Below are 22,815 nucleotides of genomic sequence, written 5' to 3'. Positions count from 1 at the left end.
AAGAGGTGTGACAAAAACCATCCTGGGAGAGACTGCAAGGGAGATTTAGTGACCTGTAACTATTGCCAGAAGAAGGATCATAGGGAGTATGAGTGCTTCTCCAAGCACGGGAAAGATCTGAAGACTCAAGGGAATGATAATCAGGCTAGATCAGGGTCCAATCAGTCGGGGAACCAGGGTCCTAAGCCTGGAGGTCAGAATAACCAAGGAAACTATAGTAAGCCTGCAAATGAGAATCCTACCCAGAATAAGCCTACAGGAAAAATGTTCGTGATGAGTCGTAGCGAAGCTGAGAGGTCCGCTGATGTGGTCACTAGTAATTTCTCTATTAATTCAGTTTTCGTTAAAACGCTTTTTGATTCGGGGGCGACTTATTCTTTTATATCTCTTCGTCTAAAGAGTCTGGGGTTAGTGGAATTCAAATCAATTGACTTGTCTATTAGTATTCCTACTGGGGAAGTCATAAAGTGTACTAAGTTATTCAAAAACCTGCCTTTGAAGATAGGGGGGAGCGTTTTTTCATCCGACTTAATTGAGTTTAACTTGGAGACTAGATGTGATTCTTGGGATGAACTGGTTGAGTCATTACAAGGCAAATCGATTGTGAAGTTCAAAAGTAGTGTTGAGAAACCCTTCGGGAAAATTGACCTCATATAGACGATTTGGGAAACCAAGAATTTGGAGTGATCTCTGCTATGCAAGTGCAGAAGTTGATGAGAAAGGGGTGTGAGCTATTTTCTGTAGCGTGCAGATGTGAGTAAGGAAGCTGAGTTAAACTTGAGGATGTTCCAATAGTGAAGAGTTTATGGATATTTCCGAGTGAAATTTCAGGTATGCCCCTGCAAAGCTGTTGAGTTTACCATAGACTTAGTTCCTGGAACTGCACCTATATCTAAGGCACCTTATAGAATGGCACCTCCTGAGATGAGTGAGTTAAGACGCAATTGCAAGAATTTTGGATAAGGGTTATATCAGACCTAGTGCAGCCTTGGGGAGTCCTGTTTTGTTCGTAAAGAAAAAGGATGGGAGTATGAGGTTATGTATCGACTATAGGGAGTTGAACAATGTTACCATTAAGAACAAGTACCCTTTGCCTAGAATAGATGACTATTCGATCAACTGAATGGAGCGAGTGTGTTCTCGAAGATTGACTTACGTTCAGGTATCATCAATTGAGGGTAGCTGATAAGGATGTACCTAAGACTGCCTTTATAACGCGTTATGGTCACTACGAGTTCATTGTAATGCCATTTGGGTTAACCAGTGCTCCTGCTATATTTATGGACTTGATGAATAGATCTTTCATGAGTTTTTGGATAAGTTCGTAGTGGTTTTCATTGATGACATTTTGATATATTCGAGGAATGAAACCGAGCATGATGAACATTTGAGGATTATTTTGGAGACTTTGAGGAAGAACCAACTATATGCCAAGTTCTCTAAGTGTGAGTTTCGTTTGGAGAAAGTAGCATTTTTGGGTCATTTTGTGTCTAAGGAAGGAGTCTCAGTAGATCCTGCTAAGATTCAAGCTGTGAGTGAGTGGCCAACTCCAAAGAGTGTGTCAGACATTAGGAGTTTCTTGGGTTAGCTGGCTATTATAGGAGATTTGTGAGAGATTTCTCGAAGATAGCAAACCTATGACTAATTTGATGAAAAGGAGTCAAGTTTGAGTGGAATGAGAAGTGTGAGGAAGCTTTTCAATCTTGAAGGATCGTTTAACCTGCACCTGTTTAACCTACCTGATGGAATGAGGGTTTGAGGTCTATAGTGATGCTTCGAAAAATGGTCTGGTTGTGTGTTACAACAGAATGGTAAGGTAATAGCTTATGCGTCGCGTCAATTGAAACCTTATGAGGCTAATTAGCCTACCCATGATTTAGAGTTAGCTGCCATTGTGTTTGCATTGAAAATTTGGAGACATTATCTTTATGGAGCAACTTGCAAGAATTTACAACCATAAGAGTTTGAAGTACATTTTCACCCAAAAAGACTTGAATATGAGGCAGAGAAGATGGTGAGTTGATTAAGGATTATGATCTAGACATCCAGTATCATGAGGGGAAACAAATGTGGTTGTGACGCTTGAGTAGGAAATCGAGTCATAGCTTTGAGATACTTTGATAGTCCCTGAGGAGTTTTGTCGAGATAGCAAAGGTTGAGCCTAGAAATTTTAAATCCTGGGGAAAGTGAGGCTAGACTTAGTAACTCTTTCTTTGGGAGTGTCGTTTTCGACGAGATTATTGAGGGTCAAGTTGGGGATGAGCACCTAGACAAGATAAAGGAGAAAATGAAGCAAGGAAAGGAAGTTGACTTTAAAATCCATGATGATGGGAGTCTAAGGTTTAAAGGGAGGTGGTGTGTACCACAGAAGTGCAATGACCTTAAGAGACGTCTTATGGATGAGGGGCATAATACTCCATATTCTGTGCACCCTGGGGTGACAAGTTGTATAAAGACCTTAAGGGTATCTATTGGTGGCCAAACATGAAGAGAGAGGTAGCTGAATATGTGTCTAAGTGCCTAACTTGTCAGAAGGTGAAAATAGACCATAAGAGACCTATGGGAAAGGTCCAATCGTTAGAGGTCCCTGGATGGAAGTGGGATGGACTTTGTGACTGCCTTACCTAAGACGAGAAGTGGAAATGATACCATTTGGGTTATTGTGGATAGACTGACCAAGTGTGTCGTGTTCATACCTATTAAGGAGACATGGAAAAAGAAGCAACTCGCTAAGACCTATATCAAGCATGTAGTGAGATTGCATGGAGTTCCAAAGGACATTAAGGAGTTCAACAAGAAACGTCACAAACCTTGCTCAAAAATCCGAAAGTTGTTATTGCTGCGTGCTGCCGTGTGCTGCTGCTGCCGGCGCCACTTTCCTTCGATTATTGTCAGTTGTTTTCTTTCTTCCTCTCTAAGATTCCATTAAAATACTAGTTTTTATGTTATTATATTGTTATTTATCATGTTTGTGAATTGAAATACTGTTTTATTTATGTACATAAGTTTCGAATATCATGATTATTATTATAATAAATTTCAGATTTATTATGTTAAGTTTATTTTAGTTTTAATCATGAAATTTATAGTTTTTAGGTTTTTAATTGCTAGAAACTATATATATAAAGTATAAATCATGAGATTTACTTAGTACGTAGTTTTAAATGTGTTGAGTATATTTTCAGAAGATTTATTAAATATTATAAGTGCTGTAATTTCAGAAAAGAAGTATTTAGAGAGTTTTAAAGGATTTTTAATCACTAGAATAGTTGTACTATACTAGGGATTAAAAATAACGTAAGTTTGGTATGTAAAAACGATTTTAAAACACGTTTTAAGGGGGTTTTGATCGTTTTAAAGTTGCTGGAATTTTTAGTTCAAATTATTAATTTTCATTACTTTATTTTCTAGGCGAAGATTTCGTTGTAGGAGACTTTTAACGAGTTAAAAGTGGGCCTACCGCTTAGTATATACAAGGTACGTACATTGTCTACGTGCTATATGATTTAGAAGCATGCTCTAAGAGTATTTCACTATTAGTATCATGTATAGGAACATGTTTGTTCATATATGTGGATGTTGGAATTTATTTTACATGTTATGTACCTATGTGCAGCATGTGATTTGGAAGTGATTATGTTATCAGATTATAAATGTTTGTATGGAATGATTGATGCAAGCATGTTGAGTAGTTTATTTATTAATTCGTGAGTGAATTAATATAAGTTAAGGTGAATCATGTATTACATGTATTCTTTGAGTATCATTTACTATCTTATAAGGACCGTGGACCTTATTTGGTAAGTTACAAGGTATACCTATATAAAGGTAAAGTTTATTGTTGGCTAGGTTCAACAAGTAAGTTGGAAAAGGTTAAAGAGGAAGTAAAGGAGTCTTGGTTGATAAGTTGTGATCACTTGTTAATCCAAAGATAAAATGGAATTCTGTTATGATGGTGTGATTATTAATTATGTGTTATTTGCTTAGTTGTGTCAACACAAGTAATAAAATGTAATTAATGTAAAGTGCAACGAGAATAAGTTATAGACTTTAGACTGGTGCACGTCTAGAGTTGGACATAAGGGTTGGGGTTATGGTGAGCGTGCCATAGCTTTTCTAGGAATGGATTGATCACCATCCCTCTTTATTTCAAAGGTCCCTCGATATCGCAGGTCACTCTGAAATGCAGAGTCGCTCCCGCATTTCACATTAGTAGGCAAGACAACTCGTCCCAATAACTATTCCATTTAAGTGATAAAAAGTTAGTTCACGTTTAGTTCAGTAAAAGTTGCCTGCAGAGTATTATATACTTATGTTATTATTTATTCCTGCACGTTATTTTTGTAGTATCATGTTTAGGATTATTTATGTCTGATATGTAGTACTCAGCTTTGTTGATTACGTGCTTGTTTGTGTGTGTGATCATGGCTTTGCCTATTGATCCTGTGATGATCTCTCTGGTGAGCAGAGTCAGTATTGCATTGACATTACAGGTTTGCAGATGCATCTTATTGGGAACCTGGAATGGAGAGACTAATTATATTACTAGCGTGGTTTAAGTTGTTTTCATAGGAACATCTTTATTTCAGTTTGAGGTTTATTTAAGTTGGTGTGTTGTAGTTTCAGACATCTGTCATTTACTTAATAAGTTTTAATAAAGTTGGTTTTTAGTAAATTGTTTTCCGCTGCAAAATTCTGAGTAAGCTGATACGTTATTACACGGGCGATAACGCCTGGATAATTCTCTAAGGTTTATTATAAAAGTATTTTCTAGAAAGAGAAAATTATCGGGGTGTTACATAAGTTGAATAGAACGGAACTAAAGTAATTAAAAAAAGCATGCAAGGATGTACAAATATAATAAAAATATTTATAACAATCTTTTTTAACACCTATGTATAAGCTAAAATAGAGGGCAGTAAAATCAATCAACTAAAAAGAGCACGTTACTACAACCTCTTTTTTTCAAGAGACATGTGACTACATCTCATAAGTCACTAACAATAAAGCAAAAAGCATAGGGTTTTAGAATAAATTAAACAAAAACAAATAAAGGAAAGAAAGAAAAAGTTACAGCTTATATGAGAAACTTACCAGAGATATGCATAACCGGCGAAGACCATCGGACACTGCTCACTGGCAATCTCTACCACAATTGGTGTGCTAGATTCGAAAATTAGGGTTTTTTTTTTCCAGATTAGGGATTTGATTTGAGGATGAAATTGAAGCAATTTCATGCAATTGATTAAGGGCTTTTGTTCGAATTTCAGTTTTAAATCTTCAGTAAGTTTTAATTTTAAGAAATTTCTCTTTTTGAAAGGTTTTTAGATCGATCTTCTTCCCTTCTCACGCATCTAACCAGAAAGCGACCAAGGCAGCCGCCTAGCGCCTCCCAAAAAGCAACCCGAGGCGCACGCCTGCTTGCGCCCATCGTAGGTCGCCTCGCCTTGGACTTGCGAGGCGAATTCTTATGCGATTGAGGTTGCCTAGTTCCTAAGATCAAAATACGTATTTAGGGTGATATATAGTAAGATCAAGGGATGTATATATGCTCTTTTTTTTCATTTTTTTACCAAAGACTCTTGGGTTCAATGATATGACTTTCTATCTCCCACATGGGAGATTAAAGTTCAAATATTAGTGGAAGCAAATAAAATTTCAATATTGTTGGGGGGAGGTTTGGGGTTTGTTGGGCCTTTGAGTAAGTGGTCTTGTGCGAGAGATCACAGAGGAAACATCCATAACGACATGGGCTTAGCATAGGATCTGGGAATAAATGGCGAATTGGGGGAACTAACACCCAATCTTTTGACTACTTAACTTGACAGCCAAATTGGATTTTCCTTTGCTAAACTAATTTCCCTCTTTTCACTACATTTCTCTCATTGTGTCCCTCCTCTCACCCGTTACATTGAATTTTTTTTGGCAACGGACCCGTTGCATTAATTGTGACTTGAATTATCTCTTTTCTCTCCACAGGATTTTTTTTTTTATGGGTTGAAGAGCAACTAACTTAAGGAAGCAAAGTTGAGAGCTTTTAATGGCGACTTGTCTCATCAACTATCTGTCTTTCTTACTCCTTGCACTCTTTCTTAGCAGTAGCTTCATAGAATTTGGGTCTATTGCTAAACTGATTCCTCAACATGAAGGTATGTATGTTGAGCTTGCTAGCTCCAACAAAAATTCATATTTCACTTCTTTTATACTGTTGCTCCTAGTTATCAGCTTTAATTTACTAGCCTATCATGTTAGTGATTAAAGGTTAGTCGTAAAAGGCTTTCAGAACTGTTAGTGTGCTGTCTGATTAGACGTTGGATCAGAAAACAACAAACAATCACCAAAAATTATTAAAAAAAACGATCTAATCTATACAAATATATTAAAAGGCGTGCTTGATAATGTATACACGCCACATAACACCTCTGTTACTGTCCAATGGATATATAAGTCATGTCAATTAACAAAAGCAAAATTAGCAGTGACCTCTTGCTATTATACGACATGATTACCATCTCAACCAACTTTTAATCATGCTTTAAGTGTCTAGGTTATTATATTTGTACTTTTAAATGTAGAGTTTTCCTTAATATATTGTAATGGGAATGTAAAAAAAATGCATATCAAGTTCAAAAAAGATACCAACCCGGGGCAACCATCGGCACAAATACTAGTTTTAATATAAAAGTAGGTTTAGTCACTAGATAGATTAAAGTAGTCACCGAAATGTTCAACTTCAATTTAATTTTGTTAGCTTTTCCGAAACAATTCTTTTACCGCCAAAATTTAATTTTACCAAAAACTGGATTTATCACGTTACTGTAAGTCTGTAATGCAGCGAAATTTCTAATCCCAATTTGGTTGGAATAGAAGACTGATGTTCTAATCATGTCATCTTTGTAAATAAATGAAGTAAATTTTGTTTATAGAAACGTAATATTATTTGATGTATTGGTAATGTTGTACGATAAACAACAAATTTCGTATAAGAAAGTAGTAATGTTGTATGTAAAAGTAAAATGACAAATTTTGTAAAAAAAATGAATGCGGATTGTTCTTTATTTGCTTGGAACAAATTTGTTCCTCTTGTGTTGGAGCTCGGCAATAGATCATCAATGCACCATTGAGCCAACTTATATTTCTCAATGTAGCACATATAATATATGAAGCTTTTCTATATTAAAACGAGGGTCAAGTAATAAAGCGCAAATGGGCGGAAATGCATTGAAATAAGTAATCTAAGATCTAACTGAGAGTTGCCAGGGGAGAGTATAGTTACATTTTAATTATTTTATTGAGTTGTTACCTGGTAAATATGTTAGCCATTCAGCTTTACTCATATGTATCTGAGGTATAATCGCATATATAGCTTTAGTTAAACAGCATAACACTAGTGTTATGTCAAAATTATCATGTGCCATCACGAATTTGTAAGCGTGGCTACATATGAGGTTGATGACACTTCATAGATTAGGGACTGAAAATTGAAAATCCAAATTATTTGTCCATAATTTCATGATTGAGATCGGATCAAGTTGGAACATGAGTCATTTATACGCCAATATAATGACTAACTCTATTGAGATGATCGCCTGCTCTTTTTTACACACCTAAGACCTATATGTAGCTGGTAGTATTGGTTTGATATTGCTTGGTTGTTGATAGTATTACTTGTGTCCTGGCAGTAAAAACTCTTCAAATAATCTCTCAAAAATTGAAGAATCCACACTGGAATATCAGCCAAACATCGTGTAGTGATGGAGGTCAGAGCTTCAATAAAACCTTCGGTAGCAAGAAAGTTAGCAGCGTCACCTGTGATTGTTCCTATAATAACAGCACTGTTTGCCATGTCACAATTATGTAGGTTCTTTTCCCTGCATTACCAACATTTTCATATCTACTGACTTCAGATACTTGTTATATACCGTGTCCTAAATGCTATGTTTAAGTTCTAATTTTATCTGAATATTCTTAGTAGGATTCTGTCTGAGATGACTGATTAAACATACTTGGTTTCTTATAAGCTCTCTTTGGCTTATTGATTCATTTACCTTCACTGGAACTTCTTTTTCGGGGTTACAGTCAATTGAAGGGTCTCAATCTTACTGGCTATATACCTGAAGAATTTGGAAACCTGGTTCACCTGCAAGAAATGTAAGTCACAGCATGTTGAAAGTAACGAGCTAACTGTTTAGGTTAATGCAGAGTGCAGCCTACTAAGTGGTAAAGATGTTGATGCAGTGATCTCACAAGAAACTATATTAATGGAACAATCCCAAAAAGTCTATCAAAGATTCGGCTTGTGACTTTGTAAGTATGTGTAACATTCTTGAATGAAAGTTTTTTTTTAAAAAAAGAGGTTTTTTATATCTGAGTATGTTTGCTTTGCAGGGCAGTTTCAGAAACCCGGATCACTGGTCAAATTCCAGAAGAAATTGGACAGATTGCCACCCTTCAAACGTTGTAAGCATTACTGCCTGTTATGTCCAACTTAATTTCTCTAATTATAACCTCTTTATATTACTAATGTGGTCTCTCCAGGAGCTTGGAAGATAACCAACTTGGAGGACCTTTGCCCAAAAGCCTTGGGAATCTGAGAAACTTGCGAACCTTGTGAGTCCATTCATCAGTAAACTCTATAAGCCGCAATATTCCAACTGCTGGATCTTAATTTGTATAAATGGTTTCAGATCAACTCTTCACATGAAAATCCAACGTGTAGTACGTGACCATGTTTATATAGGATAAATTCCTGCTAAGTTTCATGATAAGATTATGCAGCTACTCGCCTACTCCTTGTATATGACCTATATTTTTGTGTCTTTTGAGTTAAAGCTTTAAACTGGCATTCTTTTTACTCCATATACATATTGTTCATTAGCAATACTTTCTTATTCTTGTAGAGTACTTGCTTCAAACTTCTTTAACGGAACAATACCTGAAACGTTTGTCAATCTAAAGAACATCACTGAACTGTAAGTCACCCTTGTTTATTCTAGTGTTTGACCAGACTCCACTTTTGCTAGCTAAGAATTGTGTACCACTTCCAGAAGGCTCAATGGAAACATGATATCCGGAAAGATACCTGATTTTATTGGGAATATAACCAGCCTGGTCAAACTGTGAGTACATTAGTTCTTCAGGAAACCATTTACCAGATATCTATTCATCTTTTATTTGTAACCTTCTTTTTATACACGGTAACTTTGTTTTGTCTTACAGGGATATTCAAGGCACGTCTATGGAGGGACCTATTCCATCTAGGCATCTACCATATCTCTTTTGACGAATTTGCGTACTCTGTAAGCACACATCTACAAGATTACTTTTTCTAATAGTTCCTTTTCATCTCCTGGTTTCTGCTCCATATGAGACGGAGGTATCAGGAAGGTAAAATAATGAAATTTACTTTGATTTCCAGGAGAATTTCAGATCTCAATACAGCACGTACACCTTTCCCAAACCTGGTAAACTTGACAAAATTAGGGACTCTGTGAGTTATCATCTGTATTATTGGCCAGCATATACTATTGGATGTAGATTGAGGGACTAGTTTATTGGTTTTGTACTAACATTATGCTATTTTTTGTAATCTTCAGAGTACTTAGGAACTGCTTGATTACTGGTCACATCCCTGATCATATCCAGAATTTAAACTTGACGCATTTGTAAGTTGTGGTGTTCAAGAGCTATGAATGTTAGATAACCAGATATATACTTGGTTCATACAGTCAACCCCATTCCTTTAGGATAGACTTTGATATTATTGTTGTTTACATACACATATGCTTTAAGAAGGGGCATGCATGGTCCTTTCATGCCTCAGAACTACCAAACGAAGTGTAAATTTTAAATTTATCAAATGCGTCCCTTGCAGAGATCTGAGCTATAACCAGCTAAGTGGTCCAGTTCCGGAACTACATCTTTCATATATGTAAGTCAAGTGCATGCATAGAAGTATCCATGAAAGTAATGTATCCTTGACAAATAAGCTTTGATTATCCTCCACATGCTTGTTTGTACTCATTATTGATAGATGAGGCACCCTAGTAATTATTCATGTTGCTGATATAGGTTCCTTACAAACAACTCACTTTCTGGAACACTACCACAATGGCTATTGAACAGCAAGTATAGTGTGTATGTTACTTTACCCCATGCTTGTTTTTTGATTATTTTTTTTGTTGGTAGTTGAAATTACTCCATACTTCCTTCATTACTTTGACTTCCAGGTTACTTAACACGCAACTTTCACCATTAAGGCATTGATGTCATTAAACCATGTATTTGTAAGACTAATAAAAATTCAGATATTTTGGAAACATACATTGAGCAAATCCAATAATATTTACATAGCAACATTTGTTTCTATTATTAAAAAAAAAATGATTAAAGACTCGAAGTGGAGCATGTGAATAGTACAAAAGCTGAAGTGGAACAAGTATAATAACGAAGGAAGTAAAAAGTAAGCAAGCCCTGTAATGGACTGTTTTTGCTTCTGCAGCGACCTCTCTTATAATAATTTCACTGGCTCACCCCCAGCTAGTTGCCAGCAGTCAAATGTGTAAGATTGTCTGAAACCTTTTCCGGTCCTAGTTCAGCTTTTGCTAAACGATGTCTCATCGCTGATCCCTTCTCTTTGATAATGCAATAGGAACCTGGTTGCTAGTTATTCATCTGCAAAGGGCATGTAAGTTCTTCTCGCAGCAAAATTTTTTTTGCTTAACAATGCTGAGGGAAATTATCAACAGTGACATAATAATGTGTAATTGGAAGTAAATTCTGATTGTGCAGTACAAATTGGTGCTTGATGAAGGATCTTCCTTGCTCCTCAAAGCCTCAATGTAAGAATTATAAGTACTATTTTATTGACTAAATTATGGCCTCCTTTTTCAATCTCCCACATGTATTTGCAGATCATTCATTATATATCAATTGTGGGGGAGGCAAGACGAGCTTTGAGGGGAATGAATATGAAGAGGATACCATCTCTAGTGGCCCATCAAATTTTTATGCATCTGGACAAAAGTGGGCTTACAGTAGTACAGGAGCTTTTCAGTTCAACAGCACTGCCAACTTCTTAACAAGGACATCTGATCCTAATGTGATCAGTATTTTCCAAACAGCTCGCATGGCACCTGTGTCACTTAGGTATTATGGACTTTGCATGAGACGAGGCAGTTACACAGTGAAGCTGCATTTTGCTGAAATAATGTTCACCGATGATCAGACTTTTAGTAGCAATGGAAGGCGTATCTTTGATGTGGCAATTCAGGTGAATCAAGAGAGCAGCTCTAAATTTCATCTGACCCTGTTCTTTTCAAATGTCACTTAGATTGTCTGATGTAGGGGTAAGAGGAAGATGTGACTTCAATAATAGATTCTTTTTTTCCTCTGCTTTCGTTATTCTTTGTTTGGTGTGGCAGGGGAATGAAGTTCTAAAGGATTTCAATATTGCGGAAAAAGCTGGAGGGGCTGGCAAGGAGATCACCATGGAGTTCAAAGATGTCTATGTTAATGGGAGCACACTTGCAATCTACTTGTACTGGGCTGGAAAAGGAACAACAGCTGTTCCAAAAAGAAGTGTATACGGACCTCTTATATCTGGGATTACAGTGACACCCAGTTAGTCAAAACTCTAATACAAATCAGTACCATTTGTTGTATTATCATGCTTAATTTTTTAATTTTATAAAATATTTTAATGACTTTACCTCTATGCCTTAGCAGACTTCAAAGTTAGCAGAGGATTATCTGGTGGAGCCATTACTGGAATCGTGCTTGCTTCATGCGCCATTCTTGTATCATTCCTGCTAATTCTGAGGACGACAGGTTACTTGGGTAGGAAAGACCATGAATATGATGGTACGTTGGTGTTAAACTTTGACCATGTTGATGATTAGTACCAGTAATTTCATGTACTGATATAAGTAATTTCATATTTACATTGCTTTCTCGTCTTTTCCATATAACTATATAAGCAACAAACAAAATTAGGATTTAATTTGATTTTCTTTTTAGATGAATGAAGATGGCCTTTTTCGCTTTATTCTTCTTAATGTAATTCTTTAGCATTGTACTTATATATATAGTGCACGATAAGATTTCAGGATTCTGTTAATAAGAATTTCATACACTAGTGGATATAGCTATATTCTGGTGGCTTCTCTTTAAAATCATATAGCAGGACCGGGTTTGCACCCAAAAAAATATAAAAGGAGCGGCTTATACGTTTCTTTCAAGAAACTATCTGGAAACTCTTACCAACATTCGTTACTCCATACTTAGGAAGCATTACGTATATGTAAGTTCACTCAAAGAGACTGTTTTGATATTATGAAAGATGTAAACTACTTGGAATAAAATGTTAACTTTCTCTGTGCCATGAGCTTCAATGTTAAAAAGAAACCATCTTTTGCCTCCAATTCAGTACAATTGAGATATTAAAATCTGGTTTTCGTTGCTGCTAAGATCATATTGTGTTTTTCTATGATGTTTTGTGTTGCGTGCTATTATCATGTTTATGAAATATATATATAGCATAGTCATTCAATTCGTACCGGACTCTCCCCTATACTTATAGCTCTCTACTTTACGAACTCCCTAGCCCCATCCTCACCAAAGAGTAAAATGAGGAAAAAAGAAAAAGTTACACCAGACTCAACCTATTGTTTTCTCAAGATCAGACAGTTTAATTTATTAGCATAAGTGTAAGTTATAGATGCTTTCCAGCAGCAGAAAATGGATTTACATTCTATTTTGAAATAATGAAAGTTTTTTGATTTACTTACATATTACAGAACTTCGGAGGTTAGATAGAGGTTATTTTACCTTGAGGCAAATTAAAGCTGCTACAGATGACTTTAGTCACAGAAATAAAATCGGGGAAGGAGGATTTGGGCCAGTTTACAAGGTAAACTAAAGTTTAACTTTAGACAAAAATTTGAGATTGCAGCAGTCTCCTCTCATCAATACATCTGCAAGATTAGATATCTTCAATTCGAAGTAATGTCATATAAGCCACGTCTCTGATATTCTGACTTGCCCATATAATTTTTCTCTGACCTTAGGGTGTACTACTTGACGGCAAGGTGATTGCCGTCAAGCAGCTGTCTTCAAAATCGAAGCAAGGAACCGTAATTTGTAACTGAGATAGGCATGATCTCTGCTCTCCAACACCCAAATCTGGTAAAGCTTTATGGCTATTGCATTGAAGGAAAAGAGCTACTACTTGTATATGAATACATGGAAAACAACTGCCTGGCTCGAGCACTCTTTGGCAAGTTACTGTCAAATGCCTCGTAGAAAGTTGCATCTTTGTATAAAAAATTGATCTCTTTCCTTCATGACCCCAATTAACTGTCCAAATGCATGCATTTAGGTAGGGAAGATCAGAAGTTACACTTGAACTGGCGAACAAGAAAAAACATATGCTCAGGAATTGCTAGGGGATTAGCATATCTTCACGAGGAGTCAAGGCTGAAGATTGTCCATAGAGACATTAAGGCAACTAATATATTACTTGATAGGGACTTGAGCGCTAAAATATCAGACTTTGGTCTTGCAAAGCTTGATGAAGAAGAAAACACTCATATAAGTACCAGAGTTGCTGGAACCATGTAAGTTTATTCCCCTACTTTTTCTCCCTGCATATGTTGCCAATTAATTGGCCATGTTAACAAAAACTTCCTAGATTTAGCTGTGAGGATTGTAAGTGAAGCGGTTTCCCAAGGACCCCACCTCATAGAAAACAACAATAATGTGTCATCAGAAAGAAAATACAATATAACCGACACAAATAAGACGATACAGAAAACTTGCAGGAGCTGGAACTACAACTGTAAATCAGCCCTGACTTATTTGTTCATCGAAATTTGTTTAGTATCAGGTTCTTCATAGCTCTGCACAATTTCATAATTCAATATAAAGTAGCAAGAATAGGGGAACTTTGTGTATATAGCTTCTAATGTAACGGCATGCTTCCATTTCATCCAGAATCTAAATTATTTCTCTGCTTGTGCACTCATATTTTAGCTTCAAAGTTTAAAGGGGTGATGATGACACAACTTTCTTATGTATCTGTTCGAATTTTTTCAGTGGATATATGGCTCCAGAATATGCAATGAGGGGTTACCTCACAGATAAGGCAGATGTCTACAGCTTTGGAGTCGTCATACTTGAAATTGTGAGTGGAACAAGCAATACACGCTATATGCCAAGGGAAGAATTCATTTTTCTTCTTGACTGGGTAATCTACTGCTTTTTTATATAATCCAATGATATTTTATGTCTTCCTATTGTTCCCAATTATGTCATATATAGAAATATCCATATGAATGTGGGAACGCCCCAATTCGATTGTCAAATATGGTTCTTTTGGGGTCATTTCGATTGTCCAACTTTTTTCCGCTTCAAGTATCAAGATTCTTGTTCAAAACATAGAAATGAGAACCAAAAACTAGCAACAAAATTTATCGAACATTTCATTATTCATAACCCTGCATGAAATTTCACCAGCTCATGTTTGTAGAGCTAAATTTGATTGACTTGGGGATTTATCAGGCCTATGTATTACTAGAGCAAGGGAACCTTCTGGAACTTGTGGATCCAACTCTTGGCTCAAGTTACTCTGAAGACGAGGCGTTAAGGCTGCTGAATATAGCTCTAATGTGTACCAATCCATCTCCCACTCTCAGACCCAAGATGTCTTCAGTTGTGAGTATGATAGAAGGCCAGCTTCCTGTTCAAGCAAGGATACTCAATCATAGTGATACTAGCAATAGTATTCAGAGTAATTGAGCTCGAAGCGCAATATCAATGGATACAGTATTCCCAATCATATTGGAATTGATAAACTACTTTAATTTCCATGCACAGCTTTAAACGAGAAGCTAGATACGATTGAAGTAAAAATCATCCAAGTTGTTGAAAAAAATTTATCATGGAAGTTCTTGTTTAGACATTATATTAAAAGTGTATATATAAGATATAAATTTTGACAAATAAATGGGGGGTTTACTAAATGTCATCCGCATTTTTATACAAAATTTGTATTTTTTTCAAAAAAAAAAATTCTCTCAAAAATATTAGAATTTAATATATTTTCAGCATGAACCGCATCGATTTTTGATTGCACCATGGTATAATCGAAATTTCATTTTCTTTACACCATTTTAGAAAAAGTTTCGGTTCCACCATGGTGGAAATGAAATTTCATTTTGGTTTTACCATGGTGTAATCGAAAATTCATTTTGTTTCCACCATTAACAGTGAAAAATAGAGGTGGGGGCCGGCTGGGGTGGCAAGGTGGGGGTCGAGTTGGGCTGGCACGGGTTGAGTAGGTGGTGGTTATGGTGGTAGAACAAGTTGAGGGGGGGGGGGGGAAGTATTGTATTAATACGGAATGGTAAATAACATGAGTGAAAAACGAAAAGGAAGTGTATTTGTAGGAAGTTTACCATTGTTTGGTTCATATCTTGATGCCTTTGTTTCTGTTGGGATGCATTGAGTTACTCTGAATGATGGCGGATGTCATTAACGTATTGTTGTGAACCACGTAAGATCTATTTGTTTTTAATAATTCGTTTGATATCTCTCTTGCATCCATTATACATTTTCTTTAATTCCTCAGAAAAAATGTTAGTTGGTTATTCATGTTTATGTGGTTCATCATGTAAATTATGTAGTATCTTTTTTAAGAAAAATTGACAAGGACAGTCCTAACTATGACCGCTTCCAGAAAAGGTCTTAACTTTTGATTATTCTGCATTAGTCCCAACTTTGGGGGGGGGGGGGGGGGTTTACAATAGCGGTCCAAGTGAATAGGCTACTGGTTTAAGCTGTACTTTTGTTTTAAAAAATATCTTTTAATGATTTTGGGGAGGCAGTTTCAAGGGAAGGGGGTTGGTAGGTTGTCGTACATCTATCAAAATTAATTCCTAGAAAATGTTCTAACAATATAGTAGATTAGGTAGGGTCGAATCCACATAAAGATGATCGTTCTAATCTAACTTATAAGGTATGGAGAAACTAAACAAGATTAGATATATTGGAATTAACTCTAAACTAATAAAATTATGAAGATCAAACTAAAAAGATATAGGACAATGGTTCATATATAAATATATCATCAATAGTTCAATTAATCTGATATCTAGAGCAGAGGTTAATCCAAGAAGCAATTGGCTAAGACTTACATTAGGCATGTGGTGAGACTACACGGAGTTCCAAAAGATATTATTTCTGACCGTGACTCTAGGTTTCCTTCGAAATTTTGGAAAAAAAGGTTCAATTAAATCTAGGGACAACATTGAAGATGAGTATAGCCTTTCACCCTACGACTGATAGCCAGACTGAGAGGACTAACCAAACTATGGAGGAAATGTTGAGAAAATGTACGATTGACTTTCAAGGTAGTTGGGAGGACCAATTAGATTTGACCGAGTTTTCCTATAACAATAGTTATCATGAGAGTAGAAACATGACACTTTTTGAGGCATTATATGGACGGAGATGTAAAGTCTCATTTGCTGGAATGACTTTAGTGAAAATATAGTCTTAGGGACAGAGTTCATTGAGGAAACCGTCAAAAATGTCAGACTAATTCAGGCTAGAATTCAAGCTGCACAAGATAGGCAGAAAAGTTATGCTGACTTGAAATGTCGAGAGGATGAGTTCGCCATAGGTGATAAGGTGCTCTTGATAGTACCACTCACTAAGGGCATCATGAGATTTGGGAAAAAGGGAAACCTAAGTGCTGAGTATATAGGCCCATATGAGACTTTAGAGCGCATTGGAAAAGTAGCCTATCGATTGGCATTGCCAATGGAGTTTGAGAAGATGCACGATGTATTCCATATTTCTCAACTTAAACGTTACATCCATGATGAGCGTCATGTCCTAGAGCCTAAACGAGTTCAGATCGATAGTAGCCTCACATATGAGGAAAGATCTGTCAAGATTCTCGGCAGGAAAGTGCGTATACACGCAATAAGGATGTCCACATCGTTAAGGTCCTTTAGTCCAACCACGAGTCTGAAGAGGCAACGTGGGAAGTCGAAGATGATATGGGAAAGAAGTATCCAGACTTATTCCTTGAGGTGAGTTACGAGGGCGTAACTCGTTTTTTTTAAGGGGGATAGAATGCGATAAGTTTCGCGCTTTTTGTCTATTTTTATGAGATTTTCATGCATATGTATGCCTATGTTGGGCAATTTGCACATGTTAGTGCCAAAGAAGTAGATTCTCTGTATAAGAAAGCGTGTTCATAAGTAACACAAGTGTTTTAAGTTAGCCAAAGTGTGCACAAGTGGCACAATTCTTTTAAACTTTTGAAAAAGATGAGTTCAAACTTTTGAAAGTATGTGAGTTTTGTGTCAAGTTTCGGGACGAAACTTCTTTTAAGGGGGGTAGCTGTAATCCTCCATAATTTTAAAGGATTTTATAAATATATTTTAGTATTTATATATTTATAGTTAAACATAATTTAGTTTTAAAATGATTTGATTATTTAAAAGGGTTGACTATTTTAAAAGTCAAATAAAATTATTGTAAAGATTTAAGAAAGTTAAAAATATTTTAATTAAGCATGCTTTGATAAAAATTTTAAATACTAATTTATATTGGAAAAGAAGTCTAATGGACTTGAGGAACCCAAAATCCTAAATGAATAAGAAAAGGAGTAATATTGAAAATAGAAGTTCTAAATTATTTATCCTATTCATCATCAAGTTTAATTGAGCTCAATCTCTTTTTCCTAAGCCCAAAAGGAAGCCTCCTTATAAATATTTTAATACCCAATTATTTTATTCCACACAAAGTTTATTTTCTTTCTCCTCACACTCAAGAACTTCGGCCCTCTCTATTCTCTGTCTTTCCTCATGGTTTTCATTCCCTCCCCTCCCTTCACTCGTTTTTTTCTCTCACCCGAAGCTGATTGTCCAGATTTCTCATAGTTTCATTTATTTTTAGCTAAAACGTCCTTCTTAGAAATTGTATATCTCAAAAATTTATTGAACTTAGGCTCAATAATGACTCGATTCCGATTATTATTCTATCAGTTATGGCCTCTTCAAGTTTCGCGATTTTGCTGCCATATTTCTCTCGCGATTTCGGTATTTCACTCTCTTTCTCCCTTTTTCTTTTGATTCTTTTCCTCGTTTTATTATATATTGATTTCATATATATTGATTTAATATTTCTAAGTATTATTTTGATAAATTATTGCCTAAAGATTGTATCTTTAATTATTTCAGATTATATGTTTCATATTATTAAGCAAAAGAATTTTAGATTTAATATTTTTATTTTCAAGATGAGATTTAAATATTAAAGTCTTGATTTTTAGGTTTTAAAAGCCTATTTAGTAGTACCATATTTTAGGGTTTGAAATATTAATCTTTGGTGTCAAAAGAATTTTAGAAAAGGTTTTGACACGTTTTTAAGTGAATTTTATTGCTGTAAATTTATTGGTATATTGATATACCAATGTTTTGTATTTTGTTAGGCGGAGATTATTCCCTAGGCAACTTTTAGAGTAGAAAAGTGACCTTTCAATTTATCTACACAAGGTACGTACATACCTGTGTGCTATGTGATTAGTATCATGATTTAAGGAGAAAGAATTTTAGTATCATGTATAGGAACTTATTAAGTTCATATATGATTTCTAGTATGATTGATTTTTACATGTTTTATGCCTGTGTGCAAGTATGTGAGTTTGAGATTTATTATGAGTGAAGATTGTCATGTTTGTATGGAATATTTGATGCAAGCATGTAGAAAGGAATTCTATTTATTAATTCACATGAGGAGTTAATATATGTTATAGTGATTGAATCATGTTATTCATATGTTCCCTTACAAGTATTATTTTCACTATCTTATGAGGACTGTGGGCCTTATTTGATAAGTTGATAAATTATGACTTTTTAAAGGTAAGATTATTGTTGGCTAGGTTCAACAAATAAGAAAGTTGAGATTATAAGAAAGTAAGTTTTGGATTGTAAGTTGTGATCACTTATGAAATCCTAAGATAAAAGAAGTTCAGTTGTGCATGTTTGCTTTGTATTATGTGTTGCTTGTATGTATGTCATAACAAGTAATAACTTGTAAAGAACGTAAAGTGTAACAAGGATAGTTATAGACTTGGTGCACATCTAGAGTTCGACATTAAGAGTTGGAGTACATGGTGGTAGCCCATGGCTTTTTACAGGAGATGGATTGATCACCATTCCTTTTTTAGTTAGCAAAAGTTCATCGATATCGTAGGTCAATCTAAAATGCGTTGTAGTGCCTAGTAGCACCCGTATTTCGTCTTTGTAGGTGAAGGCATTAGTAGATAAGACAACTCAGTTCCAATAACTATTTCCATTAAAGTAATAAAAAGGTGTTTAGAGTTTAGTTTAGTTAAAGTTATCTGCAGATTATTATATGATTATATTATTATTTATCCTTGTAGGTTATTTATGTAGTATCATGTTAGGAATGCTTATGTTTTAGTATGTAGTACTCAGCTTTGATGATTACGTGCTTTGTTTGTGTGTGTGATCATGGCTTTGCCTTATTGATCCTGTGATGATCCATTTTGGTGAGCAGATAATGCATATCATTGACATTACAGGTTCGCAGATGTGCATCATTGGGAATCTGGAATGGAGAGAATGTGTAACTAGTATATTTTACTTTTCTGTTGATAAGAACATATTTTATTAAGTTTTTTTGAGTAGACTCATTTAGATTGTCTGATTTCTAAATACTTATTTATTTATTTCTTAATAATAAAATTTAAAGATTAGTTATTTGTTTTTCGCTGCAAAATTCTGAATAAGCCAATACTTTATCACACGGGCGATAATACTTGGGTAATTCTCAAAGTTTTATATTATAAAGGTTTTTCTAAAAAGAGAAAATTTTCGGGGTGTTACACCACCACATGCTGCTAGACAAAAATATTATCAAGAGGCTCCTCAGAACCCCCATCCTAGTTTCATTAGGCCTTCACACGAAGGCTATCAGCAGCAAGCTTCTTAGAATGCCAACTCTCAAGAGCCTACTATGTCTGATCTAATGAAAATGATGGTTTCTATGCAGAAATATCATGAGGATAGCATCAAGGAGTTGAAGAACACTACCAAACACTTGGAGACTCAACTTGCTCAGGTGTCTGAAAATAATGCACAGAGACAACCAGATCATCAGCTGGGGCAACCCATCCCCAAGGAGACTGTCAATGCCGTAACACTTCGTAGCGGCAATGTTTATGATGCTCCTCCCATGCCCATTGATGATGCTGCTCCTATCAAGGAGAAGGAGGTGGTAGAGGAAGAAGCGGAGAAGAGTTCGATGTTTGAGGTCGAACTAGCTAAGGAAGATCGGACAGGAAAGTGGAAGGAAAAAGGTTTCTGAAACGCCTATTTCACCAAGGCTACCTTTTCCCCATAGGATGCAAAAGTTGAAGGTCGATCAACAACTTGGTAAGTTCTTGACTATGGTCAAGAACCTTGAGGTAAGAATTCCTTTTACCGAACTTATTTCTCAAGTGCCTGTTTATGCTAAGTTCTTGAAAGACATGATTACTAAAAAGAAAGACTCTTTGGTGGGGTAGATCGAGTCGCTCCAACTGAAGAGTGTAGTGTTGTTTTACAAAATAGAACCTCACCTAAGTTGAAGGATCCTGGTAGTTTTTCCATCCCTTGCCATGTAGGTGCATTATTTATAGATAAGGCATTGTGCGATTTAGGTGCATCTGTGTCTGTCATGCCTTTGTCTATTTGTAAGAAACTAATATGGGAGCACTTAAGTGCACTCAAATTACTTTGCAAATGCCGATCGTTCTATAAAATACCCTCTAGGTGTTTTAGAAGACGGTCATGTTAGGGTGGGAAAATTTTATATTCCTGTGTATTTTGTTGTGCTTGATATGGAGGAGGATGCCTAAATTCCTATTATTTTTGGTAGGCCGTTTTTGTGTACTGCTGGTGCTGTTATAGATGTCAAATCCGGATCTTTAACTTTGAGTCATGGTGAAGATAATGTCACTTTGAAACTAACCAATGCTATTAAGTCTCCTATGCTTGAGTAAACTTGCTGCAGGATGGATATATATTCTAGAGGAGATTGTTCTATCTGCACTCCCGCAGATGCTTTCTGCTAACCCTCTAGAGGTTGCACTTACTATGGATGTTTCCCCAAGCAACAATGCTTAAGTTGATGCCTTCATTATCGATTTGGAGGGACCTCAGGTTGAAAAGGGAAAAAGATCGGTGGTTATGAAAAATGTGCATTCTACCTATACACCTGAGCTAACATGTCTGACTGCAAGCCAGAGTGGCAGTCTTATAAGGAGGAAAATGTTTGATGAGGGTGGAACTCATTGTTAAGCCCCTCCGATTTGAGATTGAGGAGGTAATTTGGTCGTGCAGGACCTTTATAAACCAGCGTTGTGCGGGAGGCAACCCGTAGTTTTTTTTTCTTATCTCTTTTTTTTTATTTTTTATTTTTTTCCATTTTAGAGAGTGAGAGAGCGGGAGAGTAATAACGTTAATTTATCCTTTGAGCATTGTCCTATAGTTCATCTTGCGGCACTGACGACATTGCCACGTTCAGCTTGGGGAGGATTTTTGTATGTATTTTCCCTCTCTTTTACTGCCTTTTCATGTAGATTTTTTTTGCTTTCTTAGGCTAGATTTATTCGTTTTAAAAAGAAATTGAATATTACTGAAAAAAATACCAAAAATACGATTTGACTGGATTGGTTTGATTGCTTCCCTGTTCCTCATGATGTTCTTTGAAAGTATGTTTTGGCTCTTTATCTGGATAGTTGGGCACTTGAGATCGTGATACTGGAATTTGAACTTTAAAAGCCTTGATTTTAAGTGAGTTTTGACGATAACGTACTTACCTTGACTACATGCTTGAACTGGTTAGACTGTGAGGATTCATTCTTGCCCATGGATTTATTTCTATATCCATTCTGTTCTTGTGTGTTAGTTCCTCATTAGCTGACTGATCTTGACTTTGACAACGTACTTATTGATATCTGATGACTTGTGGCAATTGCTATGATAGAGGCGTTCTTTTGTCTGATTGTCGAGCCTCAGAGTGATTTTTTTTCGATATACTATTATCCTCCTCAGCCCCGTTGAGCCTAAAGACTATTTCATGTTACTAAACCTCATTACATGCCATGGCCCTTGTTTTGATATTAATCCCAAGCCTAGCTTGGGGGAGCATCTGTCTAAGTTAGTATATGAGATGATTCTTATGAGTTACTTTGGATGGAGATGATTGTATTTTGTAAGGTTCAAAGTTTGAGAAAAAGAAAAGAATAAGCAAAGTGAAATAAATGTGATTGTTGGATCGAAAAAAATGCAAAGAAAAAGAAAACAAAGATTGAAAAAAAAAGGTTCAAAATTCCTTCTTTCACATTGCTTGCAAAAAAAAATTTCATAACATTGCTTCAAGGTTGGGTTTATTGAAGATTTTATTGATTCATAGAGTTGGGACATTGTTATTGGTTTTGTTTGGTTGATGTCTTCTAGTGACTTTTTCTCCCTCATTCTTGATTTTTTCACCACATTTCCTATACATTTTCCTTACCCTTACCCAAACCCCATTACAACCCTAAAAAGTCCTCTTGAGCTTGTGTTTACATTGTTTATTGGATTGATGTGGAGTCAGTTTGTCAAGGTTAAAGAGTACGTTCGCTACTTGAGTCGACATGATTAGGATGAGTGGCATTATTACCTTTCTAAACACATGAGAGTGTGAGTGAGAGGGGTTGTTATGGTTGGGATGGTGAGTGTTCGGGGACATTTT

The 22,815-nt window shown here is 35.8% G+C and overlaps 2 protein-coding genes across 2 annotated transcripts in view; both read left to right on the top strand.

Annotated features, from left to right (window-relative positions):
- The first annotated feature begins 5,732 nt into the window (after nt 1-5,732).
- LOC104891315 (probable LRR receptor-like serine/threonine-protein kinase At1g53430) overlaps nt 5,733-22,815 on the top strand; it is a 77,252-nt gene continuing 60,169 nt past the window's right edge. Inside the window, exon 1 of the mRNA XM_057394223.1 lies at nt 5,733-6,149. Within this exon, the coding sequence (XP_057250206.1) occupies nt 6,041-6,149 (109 nt within the window). The 5' untranslated portion in view covers nt 5,733-6,040. The remainder of the gene's footprint in view (nt 6,150-22,815) is intronic.
- On the top strand, nt 9,451-14,962 carry LOC104891314 (probable LRR receptor-like serine/threonine-protein kinase At1g53440). The gene is given in 16 exon segments (XM_057394225.1): nt 9,451-9,464; nt 9,597-9,665; nt 9,875-9,931; nt 10,072-10,137; nt 10,502-10,561; nt 10,652-10,687; nt 10,792-10,841; nt 10,914-11,272; nt 11,424-11,622; nt 11,725-11,862; nt 12,798-12,910; nt 13,068-13,135; nt 13,137-13,280; nt 13,383-13,616; nt 14,095-14,245; nt 14,560-14,962. Coding segments are annotated over 14 exon segments (1,857 nt in total). The 5' UTR covers nt 9,451-9,464; nt 9,597-9,665; nt 9,875-9,929; the 3' UTR covers nt 14,797-14,962.

This window comes from Beta vulgaris, chromosome 4 (genome assembly GCF_026745355.1).
Source record: "Beta vulgaris subsp. vulgaris cultivar EL10 chromosome 4, EL10.2, whole genome shotgun sequence".
Lineage (NCBI taxonomy): Eukaryota > Viridiplantae > Streptophyta > Magnoliopsida > Caryophyllales > Amaranthaceae > Beta > Beta vulgaris.
Note: the sequence above shows the minus strand (reverse complement) of the source record. Positions and strands in the feature narration are given on the sequence as shown.